At 41.6% G+C, this 26,990-nt stretch overlaps 2 protein-coding genes across 10 annotated transcripts; one reads left to right on the top strand and one right to left on the bottom strand.

Annotated features, from left to right (window-relative positions):
* The first annotated feature begins 284 nt into the window (after positions 1-284).
* Positions 285-19,603, top strand: LOC128771902 (clathrin coat assembly protein AP180-like). 9 transcript variants are annotated; one of them, XM_053887752.1, is made up of 24 exons: positions 285-540; positions 621-744; positions 860-1,111; positions 5,227-5,369; positions 5,604-5,679; positions 5,927-6,029; positions 6,090-6,183; positions 6,250-6,361; positions 6,874-6,980; positions 7,060-7,101; positions 8,162-8,235; positions 9,029-9,041; positions 9,112-9,242; positions 9,331-9,404; positions 9,483-9,497; positions 9,953-10,123; positions 11,389-11,493; positions 14,201-14,260; positions 16,185-16,256; positions 17,175-17,236; positions 17,780-17,833; positions 17,989-18,072; positions 18,135-18,238; positions 18,516-19,603. In XM_053887752.1, the coding sequence occupies exons 3-23, from the start codon at positions 982-984 to the stop codon at positions 18,219-18,221; spliced, it is 1,809 nt and encodes a 602-aa protein (XP_053743727.1). In that variant the 5' UTR covers positions 285-540; positions 621-744; positions 860-981; the 3' UTR covers positions 18,222-18,238; positions 18,516-19,603. The 9 variants fall into 9 exon arrangements, with proteins under 9 accessions (XP_053743727.1, XP_053743726.1, XP_053743729.1 ...); XM_053887751.1 differs by having other exon boundaries at positions 16,170-16,256; XM_053887754.1 differs by lacking the exon at positions 17,780-17,833.
* An 8-nt stretch (positions 19,604-19,611) lies between these two features.
* Positions 19,612-22,424, bottom strand: LOC128771904 (inactive serine protease 35-like). Its single transcript, XM_053887762.1, has 2 exons — positions 22,306-22,424; positions 19,612-21,407 (listed from the first exon to the last, which is right to left on the bottom strand). Exons 1-2 carry the CDS (start codon positions 22,326-22,328, stop codon positions 20,210-20,212), a joined length of 1,221 nt encoding a protein of 406 aa, XP_053743737.1. The 5' UTR covers positions 22,329-22,424; the 3' UTR covers positions 19,612-20,209.
* Positions 22,425-26,990: the final 4,566 nt, after the last annotated feature.

Raw genomic sequence — 26,990 nt, 5'->3', positions numbered from 1 at the left:
AATAGACACAGTATTATCATCCTTGTCATCATCCAGAAACCATATTCCATCATATGGAAACATCTTTTTAATGGAGGCTACACAGCTGAGTCTCCATGAAGAGCCTCTTGGGGTGGCTCGGGATTCTAAAAGGGCCTCTTGAGTTCAGTCATTTTTAGAACAATATTTAGGGTACAATTGTTCACCTGTGTTCACGCAACTGCGATGCAGTATTTCATATTTTTGATCCCAAAACGCGTGTGTCCGGGTGCATGATGGGGGAGGAGAGTAGATGGACGCACTGTGACGGCTGCAGGGGGAGGAGGGGGCCACAGGAAATCCCCGTCCTTCTGCTCCTCTTCACGAGCATCTTGCTCTGCAGTGTTGGCGACACCAGTAGAGCGCATTCTCTGCAGATCCGGGGAGGAGACCACCTCCAGAACCGCATTCGAACCGAGCTCTCTGGATATTTTGGCACCGCAGCGGGGGATCGCACAGGCAACCCGATGCCACCTCCGACCAGAACATTTGGCCGAGCCGTTGAATGTTGATTTAAAATCGGTAAGACCCCTTTTAAAAATACATATTTTGTGGCGCGTTCGCACCAGATTAAATGGATGCTCATTCATTTTCGGCTGCAGAGCGAGAGTTGTGCGTCCATTGCCAGCGGAGTGTTACATAACGAGTGGCTTTAGCTGTCCGCGGTGCTGAACCGCTCGCTCGGAGCCCGGAACCGGACCAGCCGCAGGGAATTCACGACCCAGCGTGAGTCCTAATCACACGATTTCTCGAATGATCCATGTGTTAAACACGATATAGCTGCAGAAACTATTTTATTCAGCGCATTTTTAGCCGCTTCATGTGCGTGTTTGTGTTCCAGAAGGTCACAGGCCTGTGAGTGAGAGAGCCGACCATCGAGGCGCCACTGGGTTTGACACCGATCTAGGTTGAGGTTGTACTCTGCTGTTCGGGATCTGAGGTGGTCCACCGATCGGAGAGAAAATGTCGGGTCAGACACTGACGGATCGCATTGCCGCTGCGCAGTACCAGCTGACGGGCTCGGATATGGCCCGGGCGGTGTGCAAAGCTACCACTCACGAAGTGATGGCGCCCAAGAAGAAGCACTTGGAGTGTGAGTGGAAATCTTTGACGTTCATTTATTTGGTGTGATGATGTTCATATGGGAAAACACAGAGCAGAGACCTCTCTCGCTTTCTCTCTCTCACACACTCACGACAATCACCCTAAACGAATGCAATGAAACACTCCAGACCCATTTTACACCCCCCCAGTTAAACATCTATACTCAACACCTCAAACTCATACAACATAATAAGATATATTTACATATGTGAGCGTTTTTTTTTCTAAATAGACAAGAACCAGGCCACCATTGCATGGAGACACAGAGCAACATGTTTATGAAGCGTGAAAATATATAAACAAAATACTACAGACAGGTACTACTGAAAAGGAAAGGATGGAACCAAATTAGAAAATAAAATTAAAATGATAACACAGGGCAGCAAGGAATATCAAACAAAAAAAGTGGAGCTGGATAAGAGAGAAATAAAAGGAAGGGGGACTATACTATACACACATACACACCAACATAAAACCTGATATATTGTATTCATAGTATATATTATAACATAATATAATATATAATATATATTATATTATTTTTACATTATAACACAGTGTAATGCTGTGTATATATATTGTATATATATGTATATGTAGGTCCTCCACACTCTCCCTTACACACACAGCTATCACTCTAAAACACATGACATGGCTATTGCTTTTACTTAAATGAGTGGTTGTTATTAATTGACGTAACCATAGCGACGACCTCCTCCGGTGACCCTTCTTCGCCGACCCTGATTTAACATGTTGAACAGAGTGAGAGTGCAGGGGGGAAAAGAGAATTTTCCAACAATACAGCAGCATACAGTGCTTCCTGGCATGTTACTGAAAACATGTCTGACACAGGCACCAGCAGAATCACAATCTAACTATCTGCTGCCAGATTCACTTGAGGCATTTTCATATCAACACGAGGAATGTCAGGTCGAGAGGGCTTCATTATTATAGTGAATATGAATTGACTTGCAGATTACTTTGCAGCTTGACTGAGTCACGTGACACCAGAAACCACCGTACGACAATGTCTCACGTAAATACTGAGTCAGAGAAAAAGATTCCCTGCTGGGGCCAGTTCTGCAGCTCCAGTTGTGACTTGCTGTCTGGTTTGGGATAGGCCAGGTCTCGTCTTGTGTCTTGGACTCGGACCTTATATCTTGTGATCTGCTCCCCTCCTGAATAATTCACTAATCAGCCAATGAGAGTCCTGCATTATTTACGCAGCAAAAGGTGACAATCCTAATCCCAGAGGTCCTCAGAGACCAGCGCTTCCTTTAATTTAAGAGTCCGAGTGGCTCTTTTGTTTTGGGTGTCTTTTACTTTGCTGTTTTGACTGCTGCTGCCCAGCAACCCTGGAACAAGGCAGCTTCCTACGAACTGCTAGCCACACCCTTAAAATGGTCCACCTGAACGCATTTGATTCAACAGCACATCAAACATAATGTGATAACATTTTGTAATTTTAGTTTTCAATGTTCAAATGCATTAGGAATCACAATATTAATATTTAGATTTTGACATACGTGTTGCTTTAATAAGATGAGAGACCGCACGTCTCACAAACCATCCTTCCCTTCTTTATTTAACGTGGATTTGGTGTTTCTAGGGCAATTCCACCAGCTCCTAATATTTAGGCCACTGTGCTTCCTTTGAATATGTGTCCCCTGAGAGAGAAGAGAAGAGTCTATCTCTGTGGAGCACACAGCAATTGTCACTGGAGAGTGGGACGGCTTTCATTTGAGGTGTATTTTCAAAACAAAATGGGCTGAAGTCAAGTTGAAATCATGAATGGAATGACATCTATGCTTTGAGATTTTCTATATCTAACATTCTGAATTATTCCCACTCGACCATGCACAACTTTATAAAGGTCACTTCCTGTCTTGTTGTAATGGTTTCACATCACAGAAGGTGTGCTCTGCTTCACTTTATGAGACATCATATCAGGTTCATTGATGCTATTACTCTCTCAGTTGGGTTAATCTGTGATCCTTGCTTGTATAAGTTAATCTACACCTCAGTAAAACATGTGATGCTGCAAGTTCTAACCTGAATTCTGTTACCAGGGCGACCATTATTGCAGTGGTTATTGATTTATCAATTCAAACACCGAATCACAGTGAGTGTATTCTTTTAAAGGCTGCAAATGTCTGCAGGTAAAAAATAGCATGCATGCTTTCAGAATGGTGTGTTGACTATGGCTGTTCCGCCTTTATTATTTGTGAATATTCGTACATTTGAATATTTATGGTATTACATTTTTATGATATATGAGTCTTTCTTACACTAGCGGTCTTTTTCCCCAACATATTTTGAATGACAAATGTGGTCTGTTAGGCGTGCCTTGATCTGTACCAGTACAAAATGCCCTTTTCTACATTATTGTTATGTACTTTAAATGTACTTTTTTGCTAGAATATTTGATTTTATCAATAATCTGTCGTGGTAGCGTCTTTAGTGTCATATCTATGGATGTTTCCCCATTTACTGGCGAAATATACTGATTCTTTTACCACCTTTGGATTGAGAGTAACTATTCTCTCTATATATGTGTATGTATATATATATATATATATATATATATATATATATATATATATACACTTTTGCTTTGTTTTTAGTGTGTGGTAAACATTAAACACATTACTTACTTACATAGTTCAAGTATTTGCGGCTCTGTTTATAGACTGCGGGACAGGCGGGTGATTGTGGTCTGCTGATGTTGTCATGGCAACAGATTGATGGTTTTATTGGGTGATGCTGTAAATGACAGGATGAGATTGTATTTGGGTGCAAGCAGAAATCCTCCTTTGTTTCCTTCCCATCCTATCTCCTTGACTAAAGTGTGATTTTCTAGCACACAAAAATACTGCTGTTTTTAAGATATTTATTGATGCTAATTTATGAATCAATATTTATTCTAATTTCCTCTCGCTCATTGTAATTGCCTTACATGTACAATACATTTGCATAACTATTGCACAAAATGGATTTATTTTTGCATTGTTACAGTTTAGTTATATTATAGTTACATTGCATTCAACTCAAGTCTATATTTCTTCTTGCTTTACACAGAAATTGAAAGGGAGCAGAGTGAAGAAAAATTCTTTTAGTAGAGGGGAAACCCAATCCCCCCCCATTTTATAAAGCAGTGTATAACCATGTAAGATTGTGTCTTAAAAGTGCTTCGTGCCCTGGCAATGAACAGCCTTTTCCTTGTGTATTTATAGTGACATAAAAATAAAATTTCTTGGCTGAGCAGCTCAATACTTTTCATCCTTCCATTTATATTGCTACCTGGCAATGTCATCTATGCGCAGCCGTCCACTTCATTTGTTCACCCAGGCACACTGAAACAGAGTGTGAATGGAGGACACAGACACACACAGACGCACACACCAGTGGGCGTGGCCAGTGGGAGTCCTCCTTGACCATTCTTAGATCTCCGCCATGGATTACCGTAAGAGTCTTTACTTAGCTCAGCCAATCCTCATTAGAGACACTCACAACTGTCGTGCTTGGGTGTGGCCTTTGTTATCCTTGAGTTTACAAATGAATAACTAAACATTCATATATATTTTTATGCGTTCTACTCAAGTATTTTGTTGTGTTACATCTCCGATAACAATATCTGGGCACACCAGTGTCTCTTTGCAGCTATGGAGTGGAGGAAACATGTTGAATGGCGTCTGTTATTGTGAGGTTTTGAGGGGGATGGGCATTTCCAGGACTAGTGACTAGAAATAATCTGTTCACCCCACCCCTCCCCACCTTAACCTTGATCACTGACCAATATGAGTTGTTCCACTGCAAATATAGAGATCAGATCTGTTTAAAAAGTTTCTGTTGTCGAGGTTCTACTCGCCCTGACTCATCTGGTGTTCAAGCAAAGGAGATGACAAAGCATTGTGTGTGCAAAGCTGTGTGGGTTTGATATCCTCCTGAGAGTCTGGAGCGGCTCTGCTGCACTGACTTTATCAAACTTTAATCACTGCAGGTCAAATTGTGCAGACACTGAATTAACACTGGTTTGAACGGCGTCCTCAGTTCAGCACACATTTGCTTTGCCTGAATTAAGAGAGTGTTGTGGTTGTGTTGCAGACCTGGTGTCGGCCACCAACACCACTAATGTGAACATCCCTCAGATGGCTGACACGCTGTTTGAACGAGCCACCAACGCCAGCTGGGTGGTGGTCTTCAAGGCTCTTGTCACCACCCATCACATGTGTGTCCATGGCAACGAGGTTTGTGAGAAAGAATCACATAGCGATCCTTTATTGGCTCACAATTCTGTAGGAGCACTCCATGTACTTAGATTTTCACACGTGTTCCAGAGGAGCTTTCTTCAGTCAGTGATAGATCTCTAAAAACAGAGTGTGGACCCTGAAGGTGTCTGGCCTTAGTGGTCACACTGGATTGTGATGATCAGATAAAAATAGCATGAGAAGGACTGGTTGTTTTGTCTTTTCTTCCTGCAGAGGTTCATCCAGTACTTGGCCTCCAGGACCTCCCTGTTCAACCTCAGCAACTTCATCGACAAAACTGGTTCTCATGGTGAGAGACTGTTTATTTTGCATGTGTCTATGGTCCATATGTGGAGATCAACTGTGAACCAAGACTGAGGATGCATCACTGAGCGCCCACGACCACGATGAAAGACCATCTGGCTGATACAGCGGGGGTCGAAGCTATACAGACTTTACATGTGCCACTCATGTGTGAACAGATGACACCCACGTGGACTGCTCCTCAGCTGGCATCAAATCTTCATGAAGCTCTGACTATTCTCACTATATTTCAGGCTATGACATGTCCACATTCATCAGACGATACGGGCGATACCTGAACGAGAAAGCCTTCGCCTACCGCCAGATGGCGTTCGATTTCACCCGAGTGAAGAAAGGGTGAGTGAGACGTCCATCAGGAATCGCTCCTTTGTTTTAACCTTGTGCTCTTTAAACCAGAGCTGAGGGTGTGATGAGGACCATGACTACTGAAAAGCTGTTGAAAGGAATGCCAGTGCTGCAGACTCAGATCGACACGCTCCTGGAGTTCGATGTGAGTGTCGCCATTTTTATCATAGAAGGTTAGGTGATCAACTTGGTCCGCCTCTGGTCCTCACAGGTTCATCCCAAAGAGTTGAACAATGGCATCATTAATGCCGCGTTCCTGCTCCTCTTCAAGGATCTGGTCAAGCTGTTTGCCTCCTACAATGATGGCATCATCAACCTATTAGGTGGGTGCCTTCGTATTCCTACTGAGTTAGTATGGAATTCACGAGATACTGAGTGACAAGAGCAACAATAACAAGTTTAATATTGTATATTTGGTTTTTTTATTTTTTTAAGCAGAAAAAGCTAATTCTTGCACACAGTTTCAAACAAACATTGACTCTGAAACAGGCTCATGAAGCACACACAAACAACATGGGAAATACAAGTTTGTAAAACAAAACAAAACTATGAAGGGCCTGTACATCAAGGATGTCACACTAGGGGACAGAATTTTAGACCGAGTCCAACTGAAAAACAGCCTGTTGGATGTCGTGGGGTCACCATGCGTTTTTCGTGATCAAGACTGTGTTTTGACTTGCAAAGCACTTGGGGGCAACATAAAATGACTTGGAAGGCTAGGTTTGTCCCCTGGGCCTGAGAGGGAGTATATTATATTTATATTTAAAAAAATAATCATGTTGTTTTCGGAATTATCTATGTGGAAATAATTTACGTATGGCAATATATTACACAGAGAAATACTTCAAGATGAAGAAGAGTGACTGCAAGGAAGCCCTGGAGATCTACAAGAGGTTCTTGACTCGAGTGACGAAGATCGGGGAATTCATGAAGCTGGCTGAGGTACCAGAACATGGCGGCGAGTTAGGAACAAGAGTTGATGCTCATGATGGCTGACTCTGAATGGTTTCCCTTCCCACAGACGGTGGGAGTGGACAAAAATGACATTCCAGACATCAACTACGTAAGTTGACAAGCTGCGTACTGTAAACCTGAAGCATATTCCATTGCGAGTATTAACATTGGGAAGATGGGAAGTCAAAGCAGGGCACTGTGGTCACATGGTCACATTCTGCATTTTAACTATTATTGTAGTGTAATCGATGATCTAAAAAGTTCTTCTCACACTTCTCATCTGGAGCCACTGGGGTGCCACAAGGTGAATGCAAGAAAAGTTTGCTTTCTCAAAAACAAATTGATGTATAATCCAAGTTATTATTTTTTCAACATTGATTGAGTCATACATGTTTATGTTTTCGGTCGACTAGAAATAATACGATTTGCATTTCCTTTAAAACTTTTACACAATTACTCTTTAACTCCTAATTTATAAATTTATTTTTTTTGCTATTAGCCGTATTGTGATCGTATGTATGTGCATGTTCATGTTCTTCCATTGCTTTTATTTATATAACATCAAAATAAAATAAGACATTTCAAATATTTAAATAATTCTGATTTAACATAACCACTTCCTCTACTCGCTTTTCTACTTCATCTTCAAAATTACTTCATGAAATTATAATAAATTTGAATTGTTTTATTTGTACATATGTTTTTAATCTAAGATGTCCTATTTTGACAAATAACTGTTGAACAAAAATGAGGTATATAAGAGGGCTGTAATTTTTGGATCCCTATAGAAAGCCTCACTAGTTTTGTAATGTTCTGCATCATAAATGGATATAATGTCAGCATGATAGCCCAGTTACTCGGACCGAACGCTGCATTCATGTCTCACCCACCACCATCTTCCTGCTCAGTGTCTCCACCCGGGTGTAGTAGCGGATCTGGCAGACTCAGACGATGAAGATTGTCCCTTTAAACCTCTCGAGGAGCCGGTAACCATGGCGATAACGAGTGCTGGTTTGAGGGGTGGCGTGTTGATGCATGTTGAGCTGAATTAGGTTTAAAAAAAAAACACTCTCACTGCACAGTGCTCTTTGGTTGCTGTGTATTGCTGTGGTTAAGTGTGTTGCAGTGTTTCTTTTACATCTCCCATCAACACTACCGTTTTCCCCCAGGCCCCCAGCAGTATCCTGGAGTCTCTGGAAACACACATGAATGGTTTGGAGGATGTGAAGGGAGGAAAGAAAGGGTGAGACCTTGATCTATTTTTATTTGTCTTTGACAAGACTACTACTACAAATCTATGTATGTCTCAACAAAACTATCAAAACGCCTGGTTTACAGAAAAAAAATCAAGCAAGTTCTATGCTTTTATTTTGAAGGCGACTAGATGCTACTTTTGTTCAAGAACATCAGTGCTCAGTGTGGAAGAAAAAACAGAAACAGATTTATAGTGAATTAGGGGCCAAAAAAACTAAATATTGTAATACTTAATTGTAATGCATGTGTTCAAAAGCAGGTGAGCCACTACAAACAGCATTTATTTAACCCTCCATGTCTTTTATTCCCCCTTTTTTCGTTCATTTGGAATGACCAGTGAAGGGTGAGCATACACTTTAAGTTTTGTTTCAGCGCTGCCTAACATAGAAAGCAGTGTCGTCATCCCCCTGGTAAACCGAGTCACTGTTCACATGTGAATAATGCAGCTGATGCGCATGTGAATAGAAACCTAACACCTGAGAGTCACGTGTGAGAAAGTGTGTGTTTGTACTCATGTGTGAAGCTAAGAAGGCACACATGTCTGTTCTGACACCAACCTTGTGGGTTTACTCATGAAAAGTGTGGATCACATGATGAAGAGTTGATTCCAAAAACTTGCTTCCAAAATCTGTTGAAAGCGAAACAAAAATGAACATTTTTGGAATCTATTCTTCATACAATCATGCACACCGTTTTCCGTACTGACTTTAGTACCTTGAAATAACAAGTCATAAATAGTCATATTAATAAATAATAATCCTACTTTCCCCCTCTATTTTTAGGTCTCCTACAAAGGTAAGAAACTTTTGACAATATTTAGCGAAATCCAACGACACAACGACTCACTGTGTTCCCTTACATCCAGGGGTCTCCCACAAACAACGTGTCTCCAACTTCCACTCCAGCCAAGTCTTCAAATGCGGTCCCCACTCTGCAGCCTCCTCCTGGGGATAGTGCTGCAGCTGCTGCCCCGGCTGCTCCAGAGCCAGCTGAAGAGTGAGACCTGCTCTCTGAAAAACAAATATTGAGTGAATGTGGATGGAGATATAAGCTTTACACACTCTGGGTTTCACTGTCCATGCAGTTCTTTGTTGGACTTGGACCCGCTGTCCTCATCTGGTCCTGCGGCAACATCAGCCGCTCCAACATCCTGGGGAGGTTAGACACGATCTTCTCACTGAACTGCTCAAGTGTACCTCCATTTTAAACTCATTTTAATCTCTTGTTATGCCACAGACCTGCTCGGCTCAGGTGAGTTAGCTCTTCTGTTTCGTCGATCGCCTCCTGGTTCCGTCTAGATTTGTGTACTTGTAATCATCCTCCAGTTGACCTCGATACTACTGACTTTTGAAATCTGACAACATCTCTAATCTTTCATTGAGGTGACCTGGAAACATTGTGTTGAAGCCATAGTGAGATCTGATGTTGTTGTTAGTGATGTTTCCTCCTTGTCTGTCTCCTCCAGCTGTAGTCTGAGTCTCTCTCTGTCTCTCTCTCTCTCCCCTCCCTGCCCTCACACACTCCATTGTCTGGTTTTGTTTTACGACGGGGGCTTTTTTTTTTCTAATTTTATAACCAAATTTTACTGGTTTATTTATTTCATTTTTTTTTCAATTATTATTTTAATTTGTCAAAACGGCGATTTAACTGTTGGTTGCTATTTGGGGGCTTGATTTTCTTTCACAATACCCCGGTGGCACTCGCAGAAATGGGTGACTCCTTGCTAGCCGAACCCACGCTCACAGCAGAAGCCGCTCCCTCCCCCGCAGCAGCGACTCCCACCCCCGCGGCGGCAGAAGGCGGAGCGGCCCTAGCTCCTCCCACTAGCACGCCGGCCGCCGCCTCGCCGGGCGCCGCAAATATGGACCTGTTGGGAGGTCAGTGAGCTTCCAGAGGATTCTCCACGGCAGAATCACTCTGGGAAGCTCCACCCTAAAAACCCATCGCAGATTGTGATAAGACAGCATGCTCACACACACGCACACAACCAGCACAACATTCATACTTTAGATTACAGTCCATAATAAAAAAATAAAATAGAATTATATATATATATATATATATATATATATATATATATATATATATATATATATATATATATATATATATATATAAATGAAATGTCTCACTACATACACACAAGTTATTCCTTCAAAAATAATTAAAAAAAGTAAACAAGTGATGCACACCACGACATGTGACATTGTAGATCTCCTATGATGCCCTGACATCAAAGGACGACAGTTACACAGTGTATTGTGTCGACATTGCATTTTTGAGACTGTAATCTAAAGTATTTCAATTTGATAAATCACCCCCTTTGATCCACAGCCCTTTCCTAACAAAAAGAAAGGCTACATATGATGTTGTGCAAGACATTAAAAGCCCTTCAAAAAAACAATGATGCTCCTCACACAGTTGCTTTGAATTTGTTTCCTACAGCCATCACTTGATGTCATCATCAAGCAACTGTATTTCACAGTTACAGCAAACTGCTTTCTGGCCACTTTTTGCTATAATAGTAATGGAGGGCGCTACCTACTGAGCTCTGAAAGTTACAACACAGTTGCGCTCACTAAATGGGAGGATTCGTCTGACTGAGTTATTGGATGGTTGCTTGTTTTTTTAAGTGATGTTGACGTCATGGCTGCTTTTCCTGTGACTGTTTTGCACACCATTATATTTAGTTTTATTTACCTTAAACGTCAGTGTGGGGTTGTGTCACATATACTTAGTGATCAAAGTTAAAGAGCAATGAAGCCAACTGCTGGATAGCTCAGTCTCTCACACATGCTCGCACAGAAACTGCTGCACTCATTCTCCACCTGCATCTTGTTTGATACGCTGACATGCTTTTCTGGACCGGAAGTGAAAAGCAATTTTATCAAACTCTGCCTCTCAGCTGTGGTTACAGGCGGCAGCTGCTTATTCATGTAGTTTGTAGACGCTTCGTCGTAATAGTTGAATGTTAGTGCCTCCTGTTTGTGCTCCCATTGTCCCGTCACCTGTCCGTCTGAGCCGTTTGCTGATACTACTGTGTTTTCTTCTTAATGCTACTCTCACATCTCTTTCTATTCTTTCCCTGTTTTTCCCACACACCTCTCCGGACTTCTCTCTTCTCGCCCTTTCTGCACCTCAGATACCTTTGCAACACCAGCAGCTGCCACAGAGGGCGCTGCAGCAGCAGCAGCAGCTGAGGGTGGCGCTGCAGCTACACCTGCCGCAGCCGCCAACACCGGCGCTGGTGGGTGAATTAAATTGAATTGGAATGTGATGTCACTTATTGAAAGTTGTCATTGAGCTTCACTTCACGCAAGTCATCGATGGGGTTGTCATGCCAACTGTAGAGTGTATTTTGAAGCTACCTGAGCTGGAAAACATTGCTTCATATATTAGGAAATTCCAGTTGTGTTTTTGCTGTTGCGCTGACCATATGAGAGATGAGTTGAACTGGTATATGCCATTGATTCTTTTCAGTTTAAAGCATTTTATTATTATTCAGTCACCATTCCAGGTCAAAATATTGTCAGATTTAGTACTTTATTATGATTAATTACAGGCTAATATGTCGCCAATACTCATGATTAAGTAGATTATTTATGGTAATATATGTTTCTGAATCTAAAGTGTAAACCAATTTTCTTATGAATTCTGAATTCACAGGTTTAAACCCACCACAACGCTTAATCTACCATGATCATTATCTACTCTTTTATCCTCCAATGCTACTTTGTAGATGTGCACCTTGGCAACGTAAATCTGTTGGTACAGTTGAGATGCAAATAAAACTTTTGTCGTCCGGTACACAGATATGGAGGAGCCTGGGTGTCTTTTAATGCAGCCCTGTTCATTTGGTTTATAATTATTATCGAGCAAGTCGACAGTGGAGAAAGTTCTACCTTCAGCTACGACTAGGAATTCTGGTTTATAAGACAAAAAAGATAAATAATAATAATTTAACGGATGTATTGTTTTGTGATTTGAGATATTACTTGGCTACTCAGTGTAGTGAAAGATCCATTAGCATTGGCTGAGGGAATCTCAAAGTGATTTCATGGAGGTTTTCCAGCCATATTTGAACGGTTCTGGCACTTTGACACTGTTACAAATAGAATGGAGACGTCTGCAAGATTGGGCTGCAACTCAAACACAGAATCTGTTTTCATTCATTGGGGAAACCCAAGGAACACACAGATGAAATGCAGTTATTTACAGAAACCTCAGCTGCACAGCAAGTAACTTGCATTGACAACTTCAGCTTGAAGTACCTGCACCCTTCAGTGACCCTGGTGAAGAGGGGTAATGTTGTGACGGTGGATGAGTTTCCTACAATAATGGCCGACAGCCGGAGTGTGTGGGCGCACCCTTTCATTTTCTTCCTCCCCTCCTCCTCCTCCTCATCTCAGTTTGTATCATGTCCATGTGTCTAACATTGTCTCCATTCCTCTCCCCCCTCCCCCCCAAAGACCCCTTCGGACCGTCGGAGGGTAGCGCCGCCGTGGCTCCTTGCGGTATAGATCTATTCAACATGATGGCAGGGGAGAGCGCTAGTTCTCTGGACGACTGCTTTAGTTCGGTGGCGCCCCAGCCGCCCCCCTCCCCGACCCCTTCGCCGCTCTTCACTTCCGCCTCCTGCACCATCGTCACCACCGCGACCATTTCTGCTCCATTAACTCCCAGTGTCAACAACCCAAGCACTGATCTATTCTGCGGTAAACCCTGGAGATACGTGTGGTCTCTTATTAAGTCTAATAGAAGATCTCCTCATCTTTAACTAGCCTTTCATTCCACTCCATTGTTCACACTGTTTCTATTATACTCTCCATTATTCTCACTGTCTTTTATTGTGTAATATTCACTCTATTTTTTACCCCCTTTTTCCACTTTCCTTCACTTTCAGTTTGAAATCTCTGTATTTTCTGATCTTCTTTTTTTCCTCCTCTGCCTCTTGCTATATCCTTTCCTTTATTTTCACCCATGGAATAACTTTAGTTTCCTTTATATTAAAGCAACTCCTCTTCTATTCTTTCCTCCTCACACTCCTTTATTTTGTAAAATTATTTCTCCTCTATCTGTCTTCACTAACACCTCATTGACCGTGATGCTTTAACATTCCTTTCATCCTTCCTTCCGTCAATTTTCTGAGCTCTATTCTTCCTGTCTTCCTAGTTCATTTTGTTGCTACATTTCTCATTAAGACCTACCAGCCCACGGTGTTGTGACGTCTCCATCTGTGGCTGCTCATGTGTTTGTAGATTTCTTTGATACGATGCCAGATACGAGTTTCACCACAGCAGACTCGGCCCCCAGTGCAGACCTGTTTACAGCAGGTATCCTCAAACGCATCACCTCTGCGACTTGCTTTGTTCCTTGGCTGCACTAATACGAAAAAACAGTGTTGCTTTCTAATGCTACAGGACTGTGTTACGACATCAGCTCACTTTATTTTCTGCTTGGTTCAAGCATGCCCTGCGTGCTGTGCATCTAGAATGTGCGGTCTAATGAATTAAACTCAGTGAGAGTTTCAACCATGTCCTTGCCAGCAGATATATTCAGCACCCCCGCCCCCACCCTCTCCACTGCACCCTCACCTAAACTTGACTCGGGGGCCATCATGAACCTGTTTGGTGGTGGGTAGCCTCCTCAGGAAGCGGTGATTTATTCTGCATGGGATTGTATTCTGAGTGCAGTTTCTGGAAACCCTCTCATGTTTGCGTGGTTTAAGGCCTGCATTGCTCGTCTTGTGGACTCTGGTTTGCTGTTCTTCACAAGTTTGAGAAGGTTGGCGTTAGGTGCGCAGATGTTTCGGGGCAGAGTTCTACCCTCCCTCTCTAACGCCTCTTGCTCTGTTTGGCAGCAGCAGAGTGAAGCTGACTGTGTCCCTTCTTTGTCCTCATGCTGTGATGGAACTCCTCATGGTGCGGCGTGATGTATGTTCATGGAACCATCAGAGCCCACTGGAGGAGACGCCCCGGCGGCGGCAGCAGCTCCCGGCGCAGAGCTGATGTCAGGTAGGAGCTTTCATGTGCACGTCCATTCACCTCAACTCGCCATGTCGATGTTTGCATGCTGAACAGATCCACCATCACCTCTAGCCATTGATGTTTGGATCTCATTTACTGTATATATTCTGACTAAATATCTACTCATCCTCCATAAGATACAAGATACAACAATCTTCAACTACTCAACTTAGAATTTTTTAATATGTTGAGATGTGTGGTCTCAGAATCCAATATAAGTACAACAGGTTCCTATTAAAGCCTTTTCTGTGTTAGTTTAGTTATCTATTCTCTCAATAGTACTTTTTTTATTTTTATACTCTAACTGTGTGCTGGGAGGACTGCAATTTCATTTATACTGGATGTCTTGCATTTAGTATTCATGACAATAATGCTGACTTTGACTTAGTCTGTTCTTGGATCAAGATGTACCTCGTAGTTATACTTTGTGGTCAAAGAAGTGTAACCTATACCTGAGCACAAGTTTTAGTATGTAAGAGTTTTCATGCACTTAATCTTGTACTTAGATTAAAATATGACAAAAGTCATATCAAAAGTAATTATACAGTATAAGTATAATTTACTACAATATTCTTAAGTATAAAAAATAAAGTATATAAAAATTAAAAGTCATGTATACTGCCTCAGTTTTGGTTTAAAGTACGATTAGTCATGGCTCTTTTCCTTTAGTCCAACTGGAACATGTGACAAACTCAAGGCCCGGGGGCCAAATTCAGCCCACCAAGTCGTTTTTAGTGTCCCATACTTCATAAGCTTAAGTTCAAGCACCATCTGAGAGAAGAGAACCGGCCGTTGCTCATTACACACTCCTGACTCCTTGATAAATGAGTCTGTGACACTTTCATCTTTCCCTTTGAGTAATTTTTCCCTGTCAAATTTGAAGGGCTCCATAAACTAGTCCCTGTACCGGGTCTTGTTCTTCCAGCAACCTGGATTGTGTTTCTAAAATTGACCCCTTGTTTGACTGAGTTTGACACACCTGAACCAAACAACAAACACGTCACTCTACACACTTCCTTGCATTCCCTCATGTTTATACTGGGGTCTTTGAATATGAATTTAGTCGTCGGGTCCTACTTCAAATGGAAGATCTCCTCTGAACTGTAATTTTTCAGGCTCTGTGGAATGGGATGAAATGAACTTTGAACTTTTCAATAATGATCCAACAGTTGCATCATATAATGGTTTGCTGCATCCATTTCCATCTTGTGCTCATTTCAGAGAGGTCAGACTTGAATGACCTCAAAAACAAACACTAAACAAGGAGTTTTTTAGTCACTTCCTGGAGCTCTGGAACTCCTGTGTTTCCTCTCCCCACCTCTATCATCCGTCTCATTCAACTGAATCTGCCCTGTTTACTGCTCTGTGGCTTGACTGTCTCCCTTCTTCTTCTGTACGTCTCCCAACCTCTAACGCCTTTATCTCTCCTGCATCCACGCTCTCTATTCTCTGCCTCTCTCCATCTGGCTCTTGGGCTGGCTCATTGCTTGCTTCCTGCCATTTGATTCGGTGAGTTCCCTCGCTCAGACACACGCTAATTTCTCACAGAGCGCTGCTGCATTGCAGTGCTTGCAAGCTTGGCTGCACTGGCCCTCTCACCACAGCAGTGTGTAGTTTGTAGTTCAGCCTGGAACTGGTTAGAAAACATGACATTATTTAACTGTAGGGGGCAATAGAAACGATCCAAACAGTTGGCAAGATGATACTTTACCATTCATTCATGGAGTTTAGCCAGCGTTTATAGACTGTCCCAGGTTTTTAGTCTTTCTTCTGTTGTCATGGAGACATGTTTTAGTTGTCATGGTGATCCCAAGTAATAAAGAGCTCTGCGCTGTGTAATGTCTTCTGCTTCTTCCCTGTTCCTGTGTCCTTCGTGCCCGCCCCTTCCCCGCTGTAGTATTTGATGGATTAGGGGATGTAATGAAGCCCAGTGTGACCCCCCAGGCAGGTGACGTTGACACCTCCATGGCTAACATGGCGAGTAGTAAGTAGACGCATTAATATGTTTGTTAGAATTTCTGAGTAAACTTTGATCATTAAGGTTCAAAAGTGTAAAATTAACCAGCAACCTTTTAAATAACTTTTATTTAATTTATTTAACTTTTTTTTATGAAAGAGCAGCTATCAACAATGATTTTTTTCCATTATTTTTTAATATATAATTTTCTATAATAATAATAACAATAAAATAAAATAAATAAATGCTGTGTGTTGAGAGAGAATTAAATAAAGAAATTTGAGAAGATAAGAGAATGGAAGCAAGAAAAATAAATATAAATGGCAAATAAGTTTATCATTAAAACAACAAAATAATTAAATAAATGAATAAATGGAGACGAAGACATTGACCTATAAATCACTCTAGAATGTATAATAAAAATAATGAAGTCATGATAATAATGAACAATAATTGAAGAAAAGCCAAAAGCCACATTTCCAGAAGAAAAAAAACGGCAAATATTTCAACAAAGAATGGCATAAATTAAGAGGGAAAATAAATCAAAATAAATAATACATTTGTAAAACTGAAAGATTCTATGCAGGAAACTTTCATATTCAAACATTAAATAAAACATTTATACCAAAATCTCCTATCATTAAAAGAAAAAGCAAAAAAAAAAAACACTATTTACTTACTTACTATAAAAGCCTGCAAGACGCAGTCAAAGTAAATTAAATATACAAGAGTACATTGTGCCTTGTCGACATTTTGGCATGAACATTTTACAGTGAAACTATTACTCACTAAGAATAAAAACAAAAAAATCTTAATGATTTGAGCAATAATCTGCTCTATTCTGTGTTCTGAGGCCCCTATTTGAAGTCACGTGCTCTTGGTGTTCGGATGTTTTCAGACCCTCTTATTTGCTCTCTACTTCTTCCTCCTTGCATCTCGGATCAGACCTCACAATGGGGACCGCTGCAGCCCCTCAGGTAGCTCCCCCCAGTTGGGGTGCTCCCATGGTAAATGTTGTCTGTGTCTTCTAGCATGGAGTGGAGCCGCATGATGCGACCAACATGGAATAGCAACAACCTTCATCTGCCTCTCCAGCTTCTAGAGACAGTTTCAGGGAAATGAGATCTGGAGCTAGGACATATATATCTGTGACACTTCCCGTTACTGTTTATACAAACCTGAATGAACCAAAATGTCTTTATGGCATATGTGGAGTTGAGGCAAAGTTCAGCACCCTGAGGCAGTGAAGCTAGTAAAGCAACAGCCAGGTTAAAACAGTCTGGAATGCTTAGCTGGAGAGCGATGAAGCGGCAAATTTAAGTGCTGCTTGGAATCAGCTTCTTCCTCCCTGAGGTTTCGACTTCTCTCTGCTCATGTCTTGGCTCTGTCTTCGTGCATGTGCGTCTCATAGATCAACATAGTGACTAGTTTGTGTGTCGTGTTGCTGTGTTTAAGAAAAGATAAGTGTGTTTGCATTGTCTAGCATTGTGTCTGTGTGTCCTATGTATAGTGACCCCGACTCCTCCTCTCCCTCCCCTCCACACCTTTAGCACGTACCAATGGGTGTCCCTCCTTATATGGGGACTCACCCCGGCTTCGGCATGGTAAGCCCTCACGTCCACTCCGGCAATGTCCCACTGGACATTACAGGATAGTGATGGACAATGACTCCCCTATTGGCCTTCCTCATCTGAAGCATCCTCTTCAGCTGGCTGGTTGAGTGCTGCGTGATCTAATTTGACTTCTTGTCCTGTTCCAGGCTGGAGCTCCTGGAGCCGGAGCGCCGATGATGCCCATGGCTAGGCCGGGCTTCTCTGCCCCCGCAGCTGCCCCCGGAGCACCGGTGAGACTGAGGGAAAACCTGCCTTTGAGAGTATTATAATGACGTCTGGTTTCAAACCGCAGATGTCTCCTGGAGTGGCACAGAGCCCCAGAAAGCCTCCGCCACCCAGGAACGCTCTGGACGACCTGAACATTAAGGACTTCATGTAGTGAGATGGGCCTTTCAGGTAAATCGGTGACAGAAATTGAAGCCACATGTGAATGATTTTGCTCAGGCTCAGGCTTTTACGCTGAAAACTCTTGTAAAACCTCAACTTTAAACATGCTCTTCTGACAAGAGGAGGGTGTAATTACTCATGGAACTGGTCAGAGGTCAAAGAATTAAAACTGTGGCAGTGCATATACATAGAGGTTTTTGGAGCTTTGTCTACACAGCAACTGAGGCTGAAGCATAACTGCCTGTCAAACAGCAACGTTGTTTGTCTTTCATTGTCTCTTACACAGGTCCATCTTTGTGACTGGAGCTCTTTGGATGTGGATGTCTGCACTCCCTCACTGCCCACTCTCACCCCTCAGCTCTTTAAATTCTGACTTCCAACCAGCTGCAAATGCCCCCCTCCCCCCAAAAAACCCTTCCTCTCCTCCCTCTCTACTGTTGTAGCACAACTGTGAATGTGAACCCTAGTTACAACTCTCTGTTGATGTGTGTGAGAGTGTGCGTGTGTGTGTGTAAATCAGTGTTCAACTTTACTTAATATACACAAGGAAAGAACAAAAAAGAAATAAATGTGCATCTAGACTGGTGGATATATGTTGGTTTCTCTGCGCATCTCCCAGACGAAGACTTCTTTGTAAAATGTGGACTGTGTTCGGTGTGTGTAACTTCACTGGCCAACCTCGCTCCTCTCTGAACTAATACTGAGCTACAAGTGATGCCCATATCTGCTTCTATTTATCACAAATGTATCATTAAAAAGCGAGTTATTATCACGTCCATCAAACTGTGGTCCCTTTTATATTTTTAGAGATTGTGTGAATCAGTTTGTTCGAGTTAACATATGCATATTACACTTTTGATGATAGAGTACACATATTTTCTTTAACATTAATTTTGGGATGAGATGTATTATATATTTTTAGTTATGTTATACAAAGCAGTTGGTTGAAACGGCTGTTAAATGCAAGAACTCTCTGTAAATAACTTCCCCCAAGCCTGTCATCAGTGTTGATCGGAAACCTCTCTGGTGGCTTTCTATTGCGCCCTCTGCTGGTGATACGTTAAATAGCATGAACACAAGTCAACAAGGCAACGTCGTAGTTCTCTGGAAAAAAAGCTTCTCTTCTCGTCTTCGGTCTCCACTGGAACATTTTTGTTTTCAATTTTGATCGACAACATTTGTGTTTTCTGGGACGTGGTGACGCAGCAATCCTGTGGCGGAAGTCGCTGTCGAGTATTCATGTTCGCTGGATGTTCTGTGTTGTTGATTTCCAAAAGTGGCTGTATCTTAACCCCTCGTGGCATTACGATGTGTTGAAAGAAAAATAAAGATGAGACACAAATACAAAAAAAAAGGAATGTGGATACAAATAAATGCTCAGTATTCAGTGTTTGGTTTATTCTTCTCAAGGTTACAATAGGCGGCACTGTCCTCACTCCTGACCTTTGACCTGCATGTGAGTCCAAATGAGATGCAATAAAATATAAAGACACTAATACAAACCCACGACTCATCACTTCCCTTTTGTCCAACTTAAATAAAGTCACAGAACAGGTACAAAATAACATTGACAAAAGGAGGTTGCACTGCTGCTTATGTTGAGACATACTTTTTATATAATCAAGTGAATTACAGCGACCCTTGATGATGTCAGAGCTCAGTAGGTGGCGCTCTTGGAATAAAAATGTGAGGTTTCATTGAAATCGTTTTTGAAATATTACAATTTTAGAGCAGAGAGTGCCATCTAGTGGCCTCTGAAATTGAGGACAGCGTGTCATGAAGCCTCATCAGCCCATCACTAGTTTTGTAAAACTGTAATGTAAAAACAGCATAAATAACATTTATGAACAGTACGAGACAAGTATTTAAAGGTGTAGTTAATCTAAAATGAAGAATCTTATATTTCCGGACTGCTGTTCAAGGTGAGGTCGTGTTTGACCCTCAACTGTTCTCAGATCTGTGGGCTGGAGTGTGTTGCTGTCACACCTCTCTGCAGCGACTCGGGTTTTCATGAATCCAGTGGCAGATCTGAGCATATTTAGGAGGCGTGATCCTCACTGCAATATTAAAATCCCCCTGAAGCGCCCCGTCCTCCTCTTCCTCTTTCTCCTCCAGCCACCGATGACCTGAGAACACCCCGATTACCCTCCGCTGCCACTTCCCCTCCTTGGTGCTGTCCCGTACACGGATGTACACCCCAGCCCCGGCGGCACCGTCTTGGGCGTCGCAGTGCTGGTACATCAGATCATCGGACTCCTCCACCACTGGACAGAAGCGGTAGATGACCTTCTCCTGGCCGCTGCCGTTCAGAAGGTTCTTGTCAGCGTCGTAGCCTGAGAAGTGGATCCGGGTGGGAGTGGAGGCGGACGGTGCCACGCCCAGCTCCATGGGCTTCATCTGAACCGGTCGCTTGAGCTCCAACAGGGCATAGTCGTAGTCCCGAGAAACAGTTGTGGTCGATTGAATCCACCCTTGAGGGATTTTCATCTGTTTAATCCGGGTCCATCGGAACACTGGTTGCTTTGGTTTGACGCCCCGTCGCACACGTTTGACGCCACCTTTTCTCCTCACTTTTTCCATCCCCACTTCTTTTCTTCTCCTTCGTTTCTTCCCCTTCTCCCCCTTCCTTCTTCTCTTGGTCTTCAGCTGCAGCAGTCCCACTTTTAACCTCTTGGCACTATTGAGATAGAAGCGTCCATCATGAATACAGTGAGCTGCGGTCAGCACGTGTTTGGACGAGACCAGGACTCCTGAGCAGCCCGAGGAGAGCCGGACGGCTGTGGAGAATGGATAGTTAGTAATGAAGTTTGAGTCCGTGATCACAAAGCGTCCGTCCGCTCCATAAACTTGACGTTTCCTCCGTTTTCCTGAGCCCCCTCGAGCAGAGCTCATGCTGAAGCCCTGCAGTTCAACATCGGTGTGAGTGCAGGTGCCGTTCTCATACAGCGTCTCATACCCCAGCATCCTCTCTGGGTCACTCTGCCCTGCTGTGCGTGGACCATCCCTGACGTCCACCAGCTGCTGCTCTTCTCTGAACAAAGGTTTATTCAGTATCTCAACATGTGTGTCCAGCAGCAGAGGAAGAGTCTGCCTCCCCCAGCTGCACCCATCTGTGTCCTCCTGCTGGCCAGAAACGGTCAGAGCCACAGTGCAGATCAGCAGCAATTGCAGCATCATCCTACATCATATAAAGAAATAATGCAGGACAAATGAAACCCAGAGAAGTGTACTTATGAACACTAAACATTAGTAACTCAAAAGAGGGCGCTGAAGATACAATTGTGAATTGAAAAAAAAAAAATATATATATATCCAATATATTATTTAAAAATGGATAATATAAATAAAATCTACAATAATAAGACAAGAATAAAAATGTGCTGTTATTTCCAGTTTTATTTATATCTATTTATAATTCTGTCACTTTATGTATTCAAGGGAAAAATATGTATTTTTATTAAAATGTGCACAAAGAAAACTGTTTGCATTTTGAGATGTTTAAGTCACACACTGCATGCTGTGCATGAAGCTATAATTTACAATGTGAACAATTTCTCTTTTACAATGTTTTAATTTGTACTGTACATATGGAGGCTCAGTGCTGCCACCTGTGGACAAAATGAATCCGTTCCCTCCACCTCAGCAACACATCTTCAGTAGGGTAAAACTAGCCTGTCTCACGACAGTCTAAACCCAGCTCCCTATTAGCTTGGTGAATTCGGCTTCACCATGTTGGCGCCACTGAACCTCCATAGATAAAACATTACAACAACTGAATGTTTCTGTCGCAAGACGTTGATGTTTAGCGATGAGTAATGAAGAGATATAAAGAGGGGTGAAGAGGAGAGTGCAGACAGGGTGGAAAGCCAACTGATCAGTGACAGCTGGAGCAAAAGGAGTGTGAAGCTGTTGACTGTTTTGTCCTGCACATCGCTTGCAAACAGGCTAAGTAGTAGCTAAGTAGCTGGAGGTGGTCACAAAAGTCTATTATTTTAGCATTGAGTTTAAACACACAATCTCACCATCAACAACAGAAGCTATAACCCCCCCAGACAGTAGAAAAGACTAGCTCTTACCTGCGTAACATGCTGAGTCTCATCAGTGAATCGTGTTCTTGACTCCTGTTAGAGAAGCTTCCATCATGACCACCACTTTTAGAGGAGAGAGGGAAATCTGCGTCCTAGTCTGAATCCTCGTCCAACACTCTGACTCAGTGATGGAGGGGGAGCCAGCAGTGCAGGAGTGTCCAACCGTGAATTTTTTTTATTTTTTATCATGTGACGGTTTGATACCACGCATAAGAGGTGGAACCAGGCTACCACAATTTTTTTAATGTGGGTCATCAAAAGCACAGATGTTTTCAGTTAAAAAAGGCAGCAGTTAAGAATAAAAAAACACCTATTTTCAAACAATTGTTTCTCAGGAGGCCGTCAAAGAAATGTGCTTTATTTAAAAACAGTTACAGCAGACACATGCCAACTGACACGATTTAATGTGGAGAACAAGTGTCTGCTTATATCACAACAAAACACACATTTGATGTTGATTTCTATTTATTATGTTTTTATTTTTCAATCTGCTATTGTGCAATACTTCTCACAACAAACTTCACCTTCACTGCTGTCAAGCATCTAACAAATGAACTTATTTCGTCTCGCTTTGCAGTGCACCATCCTTCATTTGCTTCTTTATATTCATATCCTCATTTTTAAAATGTATTTTATTTACCTCTCTGGCAGCTTCCTCGCATAGTTTGGTTATCACTTCCTTCATTTCGGTCATAACTTTTTTCCCTTTGCCCGGTTCAAGATGGCTTCCACGAATGTACACAGGAATTAGAAGTTCCAAATGAGTTTCCAGTTGCAAACAGAGCATGTGTTGATTAAGAAGATGCTACTATCTAGTGATGAGTCGATGAGGTGTCATGAAACGAGGTCCTGCTTTTCAGAGGCCACCAGATGGCACTGTCTGCTGTAAAATCGAAATCAGCAACTGTTTGACAAATGTTGTCAAACAGTTGCCTTAGATCTTGTTTTCTGACGGATCTCATTCAGGAGCGCTGGCTTTCCGTCACCATTGTCTGGTTCCTCTGATGCCTTTTGAATCCAGTTTTATTATGTAAAGCAACTTACTTTATATCGTCTGGACAACAAAACACACGTAACAGTTTAGTAAACAAGAACAGAAGAATGTGCTTGAGCTCAAACTATTAGTAACATAAGTAGTCTCGATTATGTCTTTCTCAGATCTCCTGGTCGACTTGGGAAATGAATTCACTTTATGTTTCCAACTAACAAGACTAACGTTGTTATCTTTGTCAGCCTCAAACACTATAAGTGTTCAACTGAAACATTCCCAAGCTCCCCTGCTGATTCCCAGCGGAAGGGTGCGATTCGGTCTTGTTCTGTTGTGGTGAAATGATGTGTGTGTGGTAAAACAATATTTCCAGACAATCCATCAGAGATTCATGTTCATCCCAAGTCAGGCCTGTAAAAATAGTGTACAGTGGGAATCAGGCATGAAACCAAAATATCAGTTAAAAAAAAATTAAATATTATTCTGTGCTATTCATAGCAATAATAAGTTTGCTGCCGATGAGATTCGCTTCTGGAACACATCAAAGGCTTCAGCTTTTCTGCTTATATCAATGGCTCTGGTTGTGGGAGACTTCCGTTGGGGTAAAACAGCAATCAGAGATTTGGGATAAATGTTGACGTTGGATTGGTTCCAGTATTGGAAATGACTTGGCAACTATCAACAAAGAGGAAGCTGAGCTGACTGTCTTTACTGAAAACTTTTACTCAGTTATAACCTTTTATTTTAATGTACACTACATGTCTCTTTAATGAAGGAGAAACTACTGTACAGAGAGGAAAGTAACCCCAGTTCCCAAACACAGCTGAACCACTGTCAGTATGAGAGGAGAAAATTGAAGTTTTAATAGGTACTTTTCATGACTAGCTTTTATTTATGTGGGTGTGGACATAACTGCTGATGCTGCAGAAACATAAAACCTCTTTGGCTGTAACATGAAGGAAATCACTGCAGTCTTTCCTTAACAATAAAGCAATAAAATAAATTACCTTATTTCACTGATATCATTATTTCTGCTATTTATATTAATCACAATAATCCACTGTGAACACTTTGGAAAATGTACAAAATAAATAAAAGACTAAACTATCATTTCAAACTCCATAGCAGACAAAAACAGAAGAAAAGAAACATTTTTGTTGAACATCACTCTTTATTCAAATAAGTAAATCGGTTTCGCAAAAGATCAAGGGTTTTTGCTTGAAATATTTAGCTCTTTTCTAAGTCAGTTTCCAGATGTCCTAGTGCACAAAACAGTGCAAAATGAGTCTTAAATGTATTCATGCTGAGTTCAGGTATATGATCATGTAACATTTCTTGACATTCATGTCCAGCAAAGTTGTTGTCGAAGCAGGATAGCAGTGAGTTGCTAATGTTGCTAATGCTAGCCTGCAGGTGCAGCGGATGGAACAGGTCATGAATCAAAATGGTTTCGATATTTTCAATTCTACATCGTTCTTAAATGGGAGCTTGTGTCCTGTTTTTCATCTTATCTAATCAAATTTCACATTAGTAAAGGAGCGTCACATTAAAAAAAATACATTTTGATGTTTGTAATTCTATGAAAAGACATTAAATGAGCACCAAAGACGACAAACATGGGTGATGCAACTTGCCTGTGAGTCCCATCCACTTTCAACTGATCACAAAATCAGTCACCGAAGCATTTAAAGCAGCTTAAACAAAACTGTTGGCTAATAAAAACAAAGTTATTGCTGCATTTCACCACAAGTTTAATAGCAGCTCTGAAGCGATAAAACAAGAATTTTAATCTGGTTGAACATTAAACCAGCTGCTCTGTTTCCCAAGAAGTGAACGAAATGATGCAAAGCCCATTTAAACTTGGAGCTGTGAGTCATTGTTCTCTCTTCACTCCCTTCTTCCCGAGACTTTTCTTTCCTCTGCCATGACCTCAGAGGCTCAAAGACCAACTTTTCCCTCTTGATTCTTGTACCCACAGATGCGAGGAGGAATAAGAGGAGCGACTTTATCGTCGATCAATTTCCTTCTTTCCAGGATTTCAGGCGTTACGTTGTCCCTGAAGCGGTGCTTACTCTCCATCTCCATCTAAAAATGTCTGGTTCTATAATTAAAGTGTGTGGAGAAAAAAAGCTTGACCATGATTTGCAATAAGGTAAAGCGAAGCAGTGATGAATTTGGATGTTTATATCTCGGTTAGAGTCACAGCTACAATCCTGGTGCGACAGCCAAACCCTTCTGAGAAGCCGTTTGAAGTTTTCATAATCTGAATTCTCCTGACATTTAATGGTACTTTCCCCAGTTCTTCAGTCGACTGTATCTTCAAAACTTCCTCAGTAAGATAAATAACCCCACAGAACATCTGCTGTAGCTCAAACTCCGACACAGAGGATCTTAATAGTAAGTATGTTGGGTGGCTTCTAATATCTTCTTTCAAAAACATGGTTCAACAAGCGACACACAGGTGTGTTCAGCTTGACCTCTAAATCTAGGTCAACTCAACTGTGTTTCTGACAAGTTGTAAAAAAGTGCAGTACTAATCCGGCTTCATTGTTGTACGTTATGGTGTTTCAGACTGTTGCCAAATGTTTATGACATTGATTTATGTTTTCAGTCTTAAAAAATAGGTTCAGAAAATATTTCCCAGTGATGTTAATTGGAGACACATTTGTTTACACCGAACAATAGAAATGTTTGATGCTGACCCTGGATACCAATCTGGATATTATCAACACCACCTGCGTGTAATTCTGAGCATATTTCGGAAAAAGATTTTACCCTGTGTTGACTTTGTTGATGAAAACTATGACCAAAGTGATGAGCCGAAACTCAGCCTGGTCAGCATAGTGCCTCTACAATAGCATCTAGAATGTGCCAACATAGATCATTAAAAAAAACAATAAACTTCTCAAAAAAGCAAAAAAAAAAAAGTCAAATAAGAAGATAATAAGAACTGCAAAGCAAAAAAAAAATTCTTGCAGAATATTTTTCCTGGCTGGCACAACACTATATGTATCCATATTTTAAGCAATATTTTGTCCATTATTTTCCATTGAGGGCTCCGTGTCATCTTCTTTTGGACTCATTGTATTCAGGTAGATTCTTTTTTTTTTAGAAACTGCCCTGAAGTTTTGACACCAAACAAATGTTACATTCTGTCTTGATTCATATTCCTGGTTAAAATACAACATTTGTTTACATCTTGTGTGATTGAATCTGATGGAAATAAAATGAAAAGAATGAATGAAAGGTGAATTTAAGGTGAAAACAGCGACCCCGTTCTTCTGTGTAAAACTGGTGCGATCCTACCATTGAGAGATCACACTCGCAAATATGCCGCAATAGCACCGATTTGTGGGACTTATTCTGACTAGAAAATGCTTTAAAATCTATGCAAAACTCCATGATAATGTTACATATGAATGTGATTAAGATAAATGACTTTAAAGCACAGCAGACCTTTGTATTTCGGAAATTGAAAACAGGGACATTTCTCCAAGGCGCTCCACATAGTGCCCTTTAGGCTTAAGGGCTAAAGGCTTTAGCTTTGTCTGTGCTTACCAATGAACAGGTACCAACTGTCAAGCCGGTCTTGAGGCAGTTCCCTCCAAAAAAAACTGGGTCGAACACACCAGTAAAACACCACACAGTCATGTTTAACACATTCAGCCCATGACTGACTTCCACA

This window comes from Synchiropus splendidus, chromosome 15 (assembly GCF_027744825.2).
Source record: "Synchiropus splendidus isolate RoL2022-P1 chromosome 15, RoL_Sspl_1.0, whole genome shotgun sequence".
Classification (NCBI taxonomy): domain Eukaryota; kingdom Metazoa; phylum Chordata; class Actinopteri; order Syngnathiformes; family Callionymidae; genus Synchiropus; species Synchiropus splendidus.
This window is presented reverse-complemented; position numbering and strand designations above follow the sequence as displayed.

Excerpts from the sequence above, each read along its gene's own strand:
- LOC128771902 (XM_053887751.1), top strand. The coding sequence starts at position 982 with ATGTCGGGTCAGACACTGACGGATCGCATTGCCGCTGCGCAGTACCAG. Across the intron at positions 1,112-5,226 it reads CAAGAAGAAGCACTTGGAGT|ACCTGGTGTCGGCCACCAAC; the intron begins GTGAGTGGAAAT and ends GTTGTGTTGCAG. Across the intron at positions 16,257-17,174 it reads CATGGCTAACATGGCGAGTA|ACCTCACAATGGGGACCGCT; the intron begins GTAAGTAGACGC and ends ATCTCGGATCAG.
- LOC128771904 (XM_053887762.1), bottom strand. The coding sequence starts at position 22,328 with ATGAGACTCAGCATGTTACGCAG. Across the intron at positions 21,408-22,305 it reads AGACTCAGCATGTTACGCAG|GATGATGCTGCAATTGCTGC; the intron begins GTAAGAGCTAGT and ends TATATGATGTAG.